The sequence below is a fragment of the Falco punctatus genome (genome assembly GCF_963210335.1).
Source record: "Falco punctatus genome assembly, chromosome: 7".
NCBI lineage: Eukaryota > Metazoa > Chordata > Aves > Falconiformes > Falconidae > Falco > Falco punctatus.
In genome coordinates this window covers 23,251,104-23,263,981 of record NC_137587.1, presented here as the reverse complement: position 1 = coordinate 23,263,981, position 12,878 = coordinate 23,251,104, and the positions used below count along the sequence as shown (strand labels likewise).

Here is a 12,878-nt window from a genome sequence, read left to right as displayed (position 1 = left end):
ATGAGGATTCAAGAATCATAATCAGTAAATCTGAAGTCTACTGCTGCTGCTGTTCTCCAGATTATCCCTAAGGATCCTCATCCACAGGGGAGAAGTGCTGGGAGATGTCCTTTTGGTCTAGCCAGCTAGTGTCTCCGTAACTCACTGCCCTGGTTCTGGCTGGAATAGAGTTCGTTTTCTTCTTAAAATCTGGTGCAGCGCTGTGTTTTGGATTTGGTGTGAGAGTAATGTTGACAACAGATGTTTTCAGTTGTCACTAAGTAATGTTTATACTGAGTCAAGGACCTTTCAGTTTCTCAGGCCCTGCCAGCCAGAGGGCTGGAGAGGCACAAGAAATTGGTAGAGACCGCAGCCAGGACAGCTGACCTGAACGAGCCAAAGGGATATTCCATACCATAGAACGTCATGCTCAGTATGTAAACTGGAGGGGGGGGTGAGGTGGGATGCCTGGGGCCTGCTGATCACTGCTTGGGGACTGGCTGGCCATCAGTCAGTAGCTGGTAAGCCTTCCCTTTGGATTTCATTCCTTTCCCCATCTCTGTCCTTTTCATGATAATAATTATTATTGGTTTTATTTTATTTCAATTATTAAATTGCTCTTATCTCAACCCTCGAGTTCTACATCCCTTCCCAATCATCCTCCCCATCCCACTGCAGTGGGGTGGGGTATAAGCGAGCGGCTGCGTGGTACTTACTTGCCACCTGGGGTTAAACCATGACACTCACATTTATAAATTATAAGTTTCCACTAACTTTTGAAATTTTTAAGAAATGAAAGGATGCTTACAAATACAAAAATGACAGTTGCTCAAAAAGCTATGCCTTAAAATTGTTTCTAACTGCTGTTACTGCTTTTTGTTACTCTTGTTCTGAGATATTCTGTATTTTAAAGGGATAGATCTCCCCCATGGAACATTTACACTCTCTAAACCACAAAACTGACACTTGTTGCTGTCATCTAAGACATCTTCCTCACATTTACAGATACAGGGGTGTGATCTTTTACACAGAATAATCTACTCGCCATAACTGCAGTAGCAGGTATATAAACTAACAGTAATCTTTTCAGTCTGAAGAGAGTGTAGATGCTTAAAAGGATTTCTCAGCTTCCTCTCCGCAATAAGCAAAAGCGAGTATCTAATAATTAGTGGCTTGGTTTTCATAGCTGTAAGCACTGCTTTCTCTCTCTTTCTCAGAAGCCAATAGAGACAATGAGTTCCTCATATTCTGTACCTTTAAGAGGCAGAGCACATAGTTCCAGTTTGTCTGGCTTTAGGATCATATACTTGGTATAGACTGGATGTTTTGATTTTACATTTTATTAATATAAATATGTAAGATGCTTTAAAAGCTTTTAATGTTTTGTCCTACTAAAAAAATCCATTGTTTAGCTTTTATATATAACTGCCTAATTATTTCCATTTGAGTAACTTTATCATGAGCAAAAAATACTACAGTAATTTGGAAAGACTACCAGAATATTTTTTCCCTGATTATGATATGCAAATTTATTGAAGTCTGAGCATATTATGAAAACAAATGAATTTATCAAGCTCCTTGACAGCCACATTGGTGTGTAGCTGGAGAGGATGGGATTCCAGGTTCCTTGTCTGTCCACCTGGCAATTTAATGGGGACAGAAAAGTGTGGAAGCTGCAGCCAGCCTCATGCCACAGATTTAAATTATTGAGGACAGACCAGTAAGAATTCTGTCCCAAAGTCAGTAACCCAATGAGTTTCAAGGTTTATAGACAGCTGCCCAAAAAATAAAAGTTCAGTTCCATTTCTAGATAAATGGCACACCTCTTGTAAGTACAAACAAAACCGAACCAAATATTTCTAATCCTCTGCAAAATGGAATGACATTTTTCCACCCAGGTCTACAATACCCCAACCTCGCTCCAACCAATACCACAATTACAGAGTTCTTGAACTGCAGACTATCTCCATCATGAGTGTGAAAATTGGTCAATAAATTACTCCAGAACTGATTAGGTGTTGAATACCACAACTAGGCCCACTGGAGTGTTCATAGCTGCCTTTTTGATGGATTTTGCTTTTTTTTTTTTTCTTTTGTTAAACTTGCAGAGTGAGACAACTGCCAAGGCTAATGCAGGGATACATTTTAATGCACTTTAATATCCCAGTACGACTAATAATTTTAAAGGTCACTTGTTATTTTCTAAGAGGAAGGAATTTAAAAGGGTAATAATAAGTGTAAAGCTGAACACATATAATGCATTATGGTATACATCCTATCCAAACAACTAGAAAACAAACATAATTGATCACTGGCTTGTCACTTACTTAGGCTGTTCAAGTTGGCGATTCTTTCAATGCAGTTTGTAGACAGCGATAGTTTCCTTTAAAAGCAAGAATAATCAATTCACAGTATACAGGGGATCACTGTATCAAAAGAGTTCCACATCCAAATACCATTGCGTTAGAAATAATTCTCTGTTCCTCTCTCATTAGGATGGCAAACTAAATGGATGTGTAAACAGACTCAAAATATCCTCAAATCATCAATGCTGTAACTTTACCTAGCTTCTGGGAAGGTATGTAACATGTAAGTAACATGACATACTGGTTTATCTTTTTATGCCTAACTTTTTCAAATGCATGGACGTTTATTTTTGAAATGTCTCTAATCTCTTTCCGGAAATCCTGCTTAAGTCTCTCTCTCTCTTTTTTTTTTTTTCATAAATTTTAGAATGGATCATAAATGTGCCATTTAGCTGACAAACTCCAAACATGGACCTGTAATTCTATAGTGATAAACAGTATATATATTTTTTCTGTTGGGAACAAATATAAATACAGAATTTATCCTGACACCTTATCAGTTAAGTGACAGGGATCTTTGAATTAAAAAGAGGAACTGTGTGTGGAAAGAGAAGCTCAGCTGACAAAAAAGAAGGGAAAGCCGCTGCTTTGATGTATTAAACAGAGTAAATACATATTTTCACAGGGGACAGCAGAAACACTGAATATTAATACAAAGAGAAGAGACTATTTGGTTTCCAGATCGTTTTTAACTGAACTTACTCGCAGTTAACAAGTGTGGAGAGAGATTCATCCATCCTCTCTACAGGAGGAATCTGACCATACAGTTTCACCTCCTTTGCCTCTGAAGCCTTCTGGCCATTTTTTTCTTCCTAAAGAAAAGAGAAGGTGAAGAACATGCTCACTGCTACATGCAGTTACTAAAAATTACTATACTAAAAACGTACTATAAAAGTAATTACTATAGAAGTAATTCCAATATACTACTAAAACATATTACTGAACAGAGAAAGCATTTTGAATGCTGTTTATCAAGATTCCTGCTGGCACAGCACAAAGAGGGGAAGGCTAGCTTATTTTCAAGATATCAAATGAATTTATACATTACATATGATTTTTTTAAAAGTTGTGTTACACTTGAGCAATTTAATTAAGGGGCCCTCTGCTGTAAAGTAATGGAGAATAGACAGAGGTTTAAAATTCTGAATAAAGGTACTGCCATGGAGACTGACATACAGGAGCCTCAGCTAGGACCAACCCATAGCAGAAGCAGATTCTTAAAAGCTCTGACAAAAAAAAAATCGCCTTCCAACTTGACCCAGAAAACTCAGAACTCAAGTCTAACTCACAACATAAACTGAACACACGGGAGTGTGTTTTGGGGGAGAACCTCAACAGATTCACAGAGTTAAGAATATAAAAAAATAAATCTCATTAGCCATTAAAAAAGAGTGGGGAAAGATTTCACCACATTTAGAGAGTACAGCAAAAGACACATTTCCTACTTACGACCCAGGCTGGTAATTTTCTAGGTTACTTCATAAAGCTCAGAGCTTTAGAAAAACATCCACAACTTCAGCATTTGGGTTTAATATTTACATTAAAAAATATGATCTATTAAATCTTTTAAAATTCTGAAACAATGGTAATTATTGACTAAACACTTGGCACAAGTATCTGTACTGCCACCGGTTTTGACAGCTACTTCACCGACAGCACAAAGGGAGCACTTGTCAGTTCTCTCAGCATTCAGTGGGAGTACTGGAGGTCCATTAACAAAGGAGAAATATACTTGGCGCTTTCAAAACAAGGACTCTTGTTTTCTCCCCCGTTTTTATGCAGCTACTGGAAAGTGAGATAGCTGAGGTCTGGCCTGGTTTATATGGCTACTTTGTAATGAAATTAATTGCATCCCAGAAGTCATTAAGAACACCACAGCCCAAGACCCAGTTTTGATAACATCATTTTCTCTTATGTACCCAAAATACTTCAGGCAACTTAATCTAATTTTAAAAAAAAAGCATGTTGCCTTGTGCATTTACTTATATTTCAGTTTCTGTCCAAATACAGTGTGATAATATTTTTATTCATACTTAGTGATTTAGAAAATAAGCATGTCAGATGTTTTGCTAAATACCGTGAATGTGTTCAAACTAAGTCACTATATAAATGTGAAACTTTCATTTTATTTTCCAAGAACAAAACTATATATATATTTGCATTTATACTCAGTTTATAATCTATCAGTTCATACCACCAAATAAAAATACATTTTTTCTTAAAAACATGAAAGGGAGAGGCCTTTCAGCACAGACTGTGGCCAGCAGTGAGCACTTTCGGGAAGAAAAGTCATCCCAATTGCTGTGCACTTCTGGAAGAAAGGTCAGCTGAACAACCACAATAAGCCACAGAGAAACCACAGGTAGAAGAGACACTTTTTTAAGAACAGGTTAAGTGTTTGCTAAATTAAAGTTGCTTTAACTAATGTCACCCTGACTGTAGGGCACAGGTAAACCCTTATGCCAAAGGGAAGAAAAACATCCAGAATGCAACAACACTCTGGATCCAATTTTACAAGTAGCAAAAGGAAGATTTAGACCCACCCCCAATAACATGAACAGAAAAGCAAATTCAGCGCCTCATGTCTAACATTAACGGAAACTCACTGACACAGGTCTATTATCTCTAAGACACATGTGACAGGAGCAAATGGAAAATAAATTTTTAATAGGAAACATGGAGTTGAGGTTTTGGAGGGCTGAAAGATTGAGGGAGCAAAAGCAAAATTTTTTAACATTCAGTTCACATCTCTGGCACTGCCAATGTCCGCAAGTTATTGCATTCTAGTTCTTATTGGGAGAGCAGGAGTGAGGTTTGTGGGATATACCAACATAACTGAAAAGAAACTGAAACACTGAAGGTACTAAACAATGATAAAATTCAAAAAGGAAGTAGTCTTCAATTACAGACCAGTACCTCGAGCTGATGGTACAGATCTTCTGGCTTTTAACTGTACACGCCCACACCGCCTCACATCCAGATTTTCTAGAGACCAAAACATCTATAGACTCTTGCTCTAGCAGCTAGCCAGAATTAGCAGGAGAGCCCGTGTATACTAAATAGCACATCTGGGCCCTAATCTAAAGTTCACTGAGACTGGGGAAAGATTCTCACTGGTTTTACTGGAGTGTGAACCTGACCCCACAGCATCCTATATGATCATTTGAAATTATGCCCACATCCTTGCCAACAAACAGCTTTCTAGAAGGCTCCAAGACCAGGTCAGGCACCACCCTAAATGACTGCCTGTATTAACACAGTACTTTGGGAAGAAAAATGAGCATGAAACTCATTCCAAGTTAAGCTTTGCACAATATGGGGCACAATATGTTAAAAGGCAACAGTAGAAGTTTCACCAACTTCAGTACAGTGAGAATTTCATACTTATTTATTCTGTGGGCAGGACTAAACTCAGGTGAAATGAACAGAGCATAATTAGAACATAAGACATCCCCAACTTTAAATCTCTTCATAGCCTCAGGCCTTCCATCAGTGCATATTCAGCAGAACAAGGCAGGAGAGTAAAAGACTCATCTTTACCAGCCATATCAATTTAAAGAACACACAGAAAGTCCAACAGAATGTAACAATAATGATAATGATAATTTAACTTTGTGAAACTTTTTATAGCACATGTTTCAAGCAAACATATTTCTTACAATGTTTGAAAAACAAATTTAGCTGAATCCAGTCAAACACCATGCCATGGAGTACTGCAAAGCAGCTACATACTGTTCTAGTACTTACCCATTTGGCTAGAGCTTCTTTGATAGTTGTTGCTTTTGCCTAAAAATGAAAAAAATCTAAATGAGTACTCATTGCAAACTTGTAGTTGGCTTGTTCAGTGCAAACCTATCTCTTCTCGCTTCTGTCTCCCTATCCTGCTTGTCTACACCCACTTTACTATGTATTATCCTCCTCCAGCTGAGTCTAAGAACCTGGAACTCCTCAGTGTCCTGTAATTTTATTTTCTGGGGTACTCAGCAGCACTTTCAGAAGCAACAAAATGGGCTTCACGTGAGAGTATTACCTTCCTGATCTTACCTTCTGCCCTGTCTAGAGCATGGGTTTAGGATGTTGCTTGTTAGCTGTGATGGTGAAATTCAATTCAAAGACTTAGGAATTCTTGTTACTGCACTGAAAAATGTGGTCTAATGCTCTTAAAACTCCACATTTTCTATTATTGTGCATTAGCATTTTCCCGTCTGAAAGCAAGTCTGTGAGCAGACAGAATGATACAGCCTCTTAAGATTCACTGAGGAAAATAAGGTATGTCTTGCCAAAACTCAAGAGCAAGCTGGATTGTTTGTTTTTCTCCAATTGTTTCATGTTGAATCACATCATGCGATGTGAAAACATGTATTATTCTGTTAGGAAAAATTTGAGAGCTGCTGTACATGGCTTTTTAAGGACTGACTTACTGACCAACTCTCTATTGTCATTGACTCCATCTTTTCTGCCCCACATCAGAGTCTTATCAAAACTCCACAATGATATCCAAAACAGTAGCATATAAAGAAACCAATATATCCTAAACATAAACACATTCCAAGGTGTCTTTCAGATTAAAAAGGTTTCAGAGACCAATCTTTCACAAAAACTGATCAACAGCCTCCTTTCCACAAAAACAGGAGGACTCTGGCCATCTCTATTGCTCTATGTGTAGCACTATGACATGTGGATAGAAGTAGCCTTTTGGGCAATCAGATTTTAAAAGTTAAAACCAACAAACAACTTCCACCCAAAATCTTACAGGCAATCACGCTGGTCACAGAGCTTTAGGGTTGGATACTTTACTCTAGACCACTGGAAACTCTGGACTCAACGGTAAACGACAACAGTTGAGGCAGCTGCATGTAAATGAATGGCCACAGCCACTGAACACCCAGCAACAGTCTAAGACCCAGCAATACCAAGGAGTCTCAGCATACATGCACAGACATCAATATATACCTTGCTTTAGACATACATCACTTAGCATCCTCAGATGTTCCACCTGCTTCTGCTCACTGACGGGCGTTCATTTTAATCCTGCTATACCATGGGATAGCTAGCTCTAGGTCCCATTGTAGACGACCTGGCAAGCTTGTACTACAGCAGTATCTCCTTGGTGTCTGCTGCAGATAAACACCCATGTGACCTGCTCCTGCTCAGAAGATCACACCCCTAGTTCCCACTTCAACAGCCGCATGAAACCTAACTAACAGCTACCAGCGTGCCAGCTAAAACAGCCGGCTTCCAGTTAATCTGGTTTTTTGGCCAGAAACTTTGTTGCATTTTTCATAATTACGGTAAGCAATCATTACGGCATTCAGGTACGTGATCTTGATCACTCACGTTGAAGACAGAAATGGATTTATATGACCAATGCCTGCTTCTGTTTCAAACACATCCCTAAACCCAGACTGGACTTTAAAGCTAGTGATCCATGTGAGCACAAGGAGTAGCTTCTTCCCTGACCTCTGCTGACTTGTCTCTCTCATCATAATATCCAATTTGGTGGAAATAGGAAAATCAGCATAGTGGGTTGTCTGGAGAACACATATCATGGATATCATTTTCCCTGAAGTACACTTTAAATTTCTGTGGATAAATCATAGTATCTTTTGCCAGCCTCCCTCTGAGAAGCCTATTTTCAGAGTTCCTCTACCTCCACATTGAACAGTCTCCTACAGGTATTTAGATTAAACAAAATCATACTGCTTAAAATGTTCATAACAGCAAGGGATCAACAGCTGAAACTGCCGCCCTGAAGAGTCACCATCAACATGGCGGGAACAAGAACTGTAACACCTTAAGGGGAAAAAAACCCATCCCTGTGCATATAAAAGTTGTTACAGAAGAAGTATTCTTCCTCCCAAAGACATGGATATCAGACACAGAGTATTTACAAAATTCAGACCCGCAAGAAAAAGCAGAACAGTGACACTTTGCCTTCATTTGCAAACATTTATTTACACGTTAAATAGAGCAAATGAGAACTGCACAGCAGCAGGTACCAAGCTAATCGCTGCAGTAACCGCAGATACCGCTGCCTCCAGCCCCTGTACCGCGTGTTTCAGACGACAGCACCCCCGCCGCCCGCCGCCGCCACCCCCCCGCCCGAAACCCCCTTCCCGGCCCGCGGCCGCAGGCGCCACGCCGAGCCCCGGGCCGCCTCCTGCCCGGGCTGCTGGGCACCGGCCCGGCCGGCGGAGCTCGGGCGGCGGCACCGGCCCCGCGCCGCCGCTCGCAGCACCGGGGCGGGGCGGCCCTGAGGGGACGCCGCGCACACGCGGCCCGGCACCTTCCACCTCGCCGCACCAGGGGAGCGGCGCCGGCCGTCCCGTCCCGGAGCAGGCCCCAGCCGTCCCGTCCCCCCCGCGGCCGCGGCCGCCGCCGCCGCCGGCAGGTCCCGAGGACGCCCCGGCTGAGGGTCTCCCCAAACCACGGGCGTCCCCACCTGGCGCCACGCCGGCCGCCGCCCCCGCAGGCCCAGCGCCCTCCCCGCCCGGCGCCCGCGCCGGCACTGCAGGACCCACCATTGCCGTTGCTACCGTTAACGCTCCGGTTGCTATGGCACGGCCGCCTCCCGCGCATGCGCAGCGCCACCAACACGTCGCGGCAGGGGGGCCGAGCACGAAGGCAGCCGCACCTGGCGGTCATAGAGATGCGCGCCCACAGGGAAAGCCCCATCCCGGAAGTCACGTAGGGGGCGCTCCGCGGCGCATTGTGGGACGTGGCGCGGTCCCCCCGCCAGGCGGGCCTGACGGTGAAAAACGAGCCGCCCGCCTCCCCAGCTTTATCAAACGCCTTTTATTGACACCAGTCGGTGAAAAAAAGTTACAGCAACGTGCAGATGACAAACGGCGCCGGCACCCTGCGCTGCGGCCGCCGGGGCGGGAAGGGCCCGGTGAGGCACCCCGGGGCGCCCCTCAGAGCTCCGCGGGCTGCGCGGTCCCCTCGGGTTGGGAGCCGCAGGGTCGGCTGTGCCTCAGGCCCAAGCCTGCCCCAGGTGCAGCAAGAGAAGCCAATCCCACCACCCAAGCAACTCTCATTGAAATGCTATGGCAGTTTTGCCAGGTAAGGAATGCAGAACGATAGGAATCATGTCACTTGAACTAAGGCCATCATCGGGCACTCAGTTCACTGTATACTTCAGAAAATAGCTACGTTGTCTGCGATCTGTCTCTGGTCTCCAAGTACCATTATAAATACGCAGAATACTAGTGCGAAAGTTGGCTGCTCTCTTACAGACCCTTCTGTGAATTATTTTGTCCAGGAATACCCTGACCTGTCCACAAAAGGATCTTCACAGTAAAATTATTTTTTTTTCTTTATTTTTTCTCCTTTCTTTGTTTAAAAAATGCCATTCAGCTTTCCAAACAAATGAACTATTCAGAAACAAAACCATAACATCAAACAGACAGGCTTGCTTTTTAATGAAGTGGTTTACTTCTCTTTCAATTTGCATATATCTGATGACATACAACAATGAATTATTCTGAAGGCTTGTGCTCTAGAAATTGTCTGAGGACTTTTAAACTACCTCATTTTTGTTTTACTTACAACTCAGCACCTACTTCCTGAACCTCCAGCTTGCACTCTTGCATGGCAGTCGATATGCCGAGGTAGGACTGCAGTGTGGAGACACAGCTATCAGTACTGGGAGGGTAACAAAAAGGGTTAGGGGAGGTACTGCTCTACCACAGTTACACAGCTCCAGCTACTGAAGATGCACGCGACAAGGCAGACTGAACAAACAGAAGCCTTCAGATAACCCTTTCCTCTGCAATTGCAACTTGGAGTGAGTTTGGAAAAAAGGCAGTGTACTAAGCACGGGTGACACCAACATGTGCATCACAGCAGGCTGTGGTCCTGGACTTATGGGGCTGCTGGTTTTAGTGGAAGTTCAAGTACCAGATATGACTGCAAAAGCCTCTTCAACTAGTGAGGGAGTTTAGAGAGACTAGGCATAAAGACATTTTGAATGGAGTGAGCAAGATGGAGCTTCTCTGGTAAGGAGTGGATGGATAAATTGTTCAATTGGCAGTGATGGCATGTGAAGAACATGTGACTTCAATCAAATGATAAGGAGTAATAAGAGTTGCGGAAAGCTAATGAGACCTGAGCAGCAGCATAATGACAGTTAACTGGAGAGAAAAGATCCCTGAGAGCAATGCAAAACTGAGTAACATAAAGGAAGATTTTGTATCTTTCTGGGCAGCTCTCAAAACTGATCTGACAAAACGACCTTGGAGAAATTGTATTGATGGAGGGCCTTTTTAAACAGGCCTTCAGCACTGGCACCATTCCAGCAAGACCTCAAGAGATCAGCTCATTTGGGAAGAAGTTTCTTTCTACCTAGATGGCAGGCAAAAATAAGGCACTAGCCAAAAGTTAATTAGGATTACAAAAACTCACCACAATCTCAGGCAGTCATGGAAAAGATACCCTAGGTTGGTTTGGTTTTGGTGGGGGTTTTTAGGTTTTGAATTGGGGGGGGGGGGGGGGGGAGGGATTGGGAGGTTGTTGGTTTTGTTTTGGTTTTTTTGTTTGTTTGTTTGGGTTTTTTTAAGTATTACAATTCCAACTTAATCATTGCCATAAGGTGACAGCTTTTTACAGTCAGTCTTAATCTCCTCCTGGCTAGGTTTTCTGTCTCTCAAGTGTGCTTCTTTCCTAAGAACAGCTGTCAGCATCCACTGACATCATTACTGAAGAGTTCCGCAAGTAATTAATCCCTAACTTAACAGTAGGTGTTATTAGTTTAAAACAAGCAACTAAGAGAGAAGGAAGACTTGCACATTGCATAACTGCATTTAACCATTCTTTAACCTATCCAACAGAATTTTAATACCACCAAGTGCCAAATGCCAATCTTAAGACATTATAGGAATAGATGATTACATTCTTAATACAAGACAGTGCTAGTGCTGCCACTTTCCCTGGATGACAGGAAAATTATTCTTAATTTTCCCACTCTACAGGTATTTTTTTGTTGGAAACAGACTGTGTCACCAGAAGACCACTACCTAAGGTCAAGGTATATGAGCCTCATAACAAATGGATATTGTCGGCTTCAAGTAAATAGAAAACATTTCCAAAGTGTTTATGGCTGTAAATCAGCATTCTGGGCTAAGGTAACTTAAGACCCAAAGCCAGAATCATTCATTGTTCTGTTGTCAAAATTTATCATCCATGGGTTGCCATCATTCCCCAGGTGCGATGCAGTCTGTCATTGCTGAGGGTGCAGCTAGCTATTAAATTCTCGAAGTCGGAAATACTGCAAGTGAGAAAGTACCTACTACTCTCTTCAGATACTTGTTTCTTGATACCATCACCAACTCAAGCTGCCAAATTTGTGCTATAATGCAGCCTACTTATTGTTCCACTTCTCTGTGTACCTAGTTAAAATAACTTAGGCCAGTCCAATTAAATCACTTTCCTTTTGGATTTATGCTTGTAGCTAAGTAGTCATTTGGCTATTCCATATTTCAAAGCTTTTCTCAGTCAGTCCCTCCAATTCACTGGTCATTTTGGTGGCTCAAGCTCAGTCCTCTGCAGCTCTGCAACAGCTTGCAGGTACTTAAAACGTTCATCCCAAATGCAAGTGCAAAAACTCCTGAATCTTTCCCCAGGAGTGTTCCTGTGCATGGGAATGTGCTTTGCTCTCTCCACCCCCCAGGACAGGCACCCCCAAAACACGATCCATAGCTACTTGACAGAATGGAGTAGAAGGAGGATCAATTCGGTGACCTGCTCCTGGGTAACTCAGGAGTTCAAAGTTTTCTTTCCCATGCTGGCGTAGACGCGCAATTGCCAGCTCAGCATATAAGGAGCTCTTCCACACACGATCATCTTCCCCTACCACTAAGAGAAAGTGACCTTCTGCTTTTTCAATGGGGATTGTGCAAGGAGAATTAGCAGGATTTGTTGGGTCATCCAGAGCTTCAAAAATGTCAAATACACCAGCGTCTGAAACACTGACCTTACTCATATCAAAACGCAGCCCAGGCAGAGTCATCTCACCATAATGGAGGTCTGCAACTGTGTTTGAACTACAGCCGGAGATACAGACAGCAGCCACTACTTCTGGCAGGAAAGTGATCATGGAGAGTGCTAATTCTGCCCCTTTCCCAGTCCCAATCACTCCAACTCCTGGGCCCTTCACCTTCAGATGAAATAGAGGGTGGGGAAGAGAGGAAGAAAGGAATAAAGGAAGTATGCATTATAATGGGATTAGCCATTAAATGCCTTTGGAGTTGTGTTATTAAAAAAAAAAAAAGTTAGGTTAATTATTGATGTGACCTGTTGGAAAGCTACAGCCTGGACCCAGGCTCCCCCCTGTTTAAGTGTCTTATTTTTCAGAGACACCATGAGCAGTCAAAGCCCACAAAAATAATACAAACAGGCACAAGATGCACCATCACTTGGATCTCACCTAGTCCCTGATGCTTATGTTGATGCAAATATTTTCTCTTTTTTCCCAAAATAGGTAGCAGAAATTCAAGCACAGTCTATTGCTATATACCTCTCAGGCAAATAAAGTAT

General features: G+C 42.4%; 1 protein-coding gene across 8 annotated transcripts in view; it reads right to left on the bottom strand.

The window, feature by feature from the left end:
• The window catches only part of DNAL1 (dynein axonemal light chain 1), a 32,534-nt gene that overhangs the window by 15,258 nt on the left and 4,398 nt on the right, over nucleotides 1-12,878 (bottom strand). For 5 of the 8 annotated variants that reach the window (XM_080397684.1, XM_080397685.1, XM_080397686.1 and 2 more), the window contains exons 3-6: nucleotides 12,316-12,498; nucleotides 6,093-6,131; nucleotides 3,048-3,157; nucleotides 2,307-2,362 (exon numbers count right to left, since the gene is read on the bottom strand). In XM_080397684.1, coding sequence (XP_080253810.1) covers nucleotides 2,307-2,362; nucleotides 3,048-3,157; nucleotides 6,093-6,131; nucleotides 12,316-12,498 — 388 coding nt within the window. Of the gene's footprint in view, nucleotides 1-2,306; nucleotides 2,363-3,047; nucleotides 3,158-6,092; nucleotides 6,132-8,866; nucleotides 9,065-12,045; nucleotides 12,499-12,878 lie in introns of those variants that run through there. The other 3 variants (XM_080397691.1, XM_080397690.1, XM_080397688.1) reach the window with 3 other exon arrangements.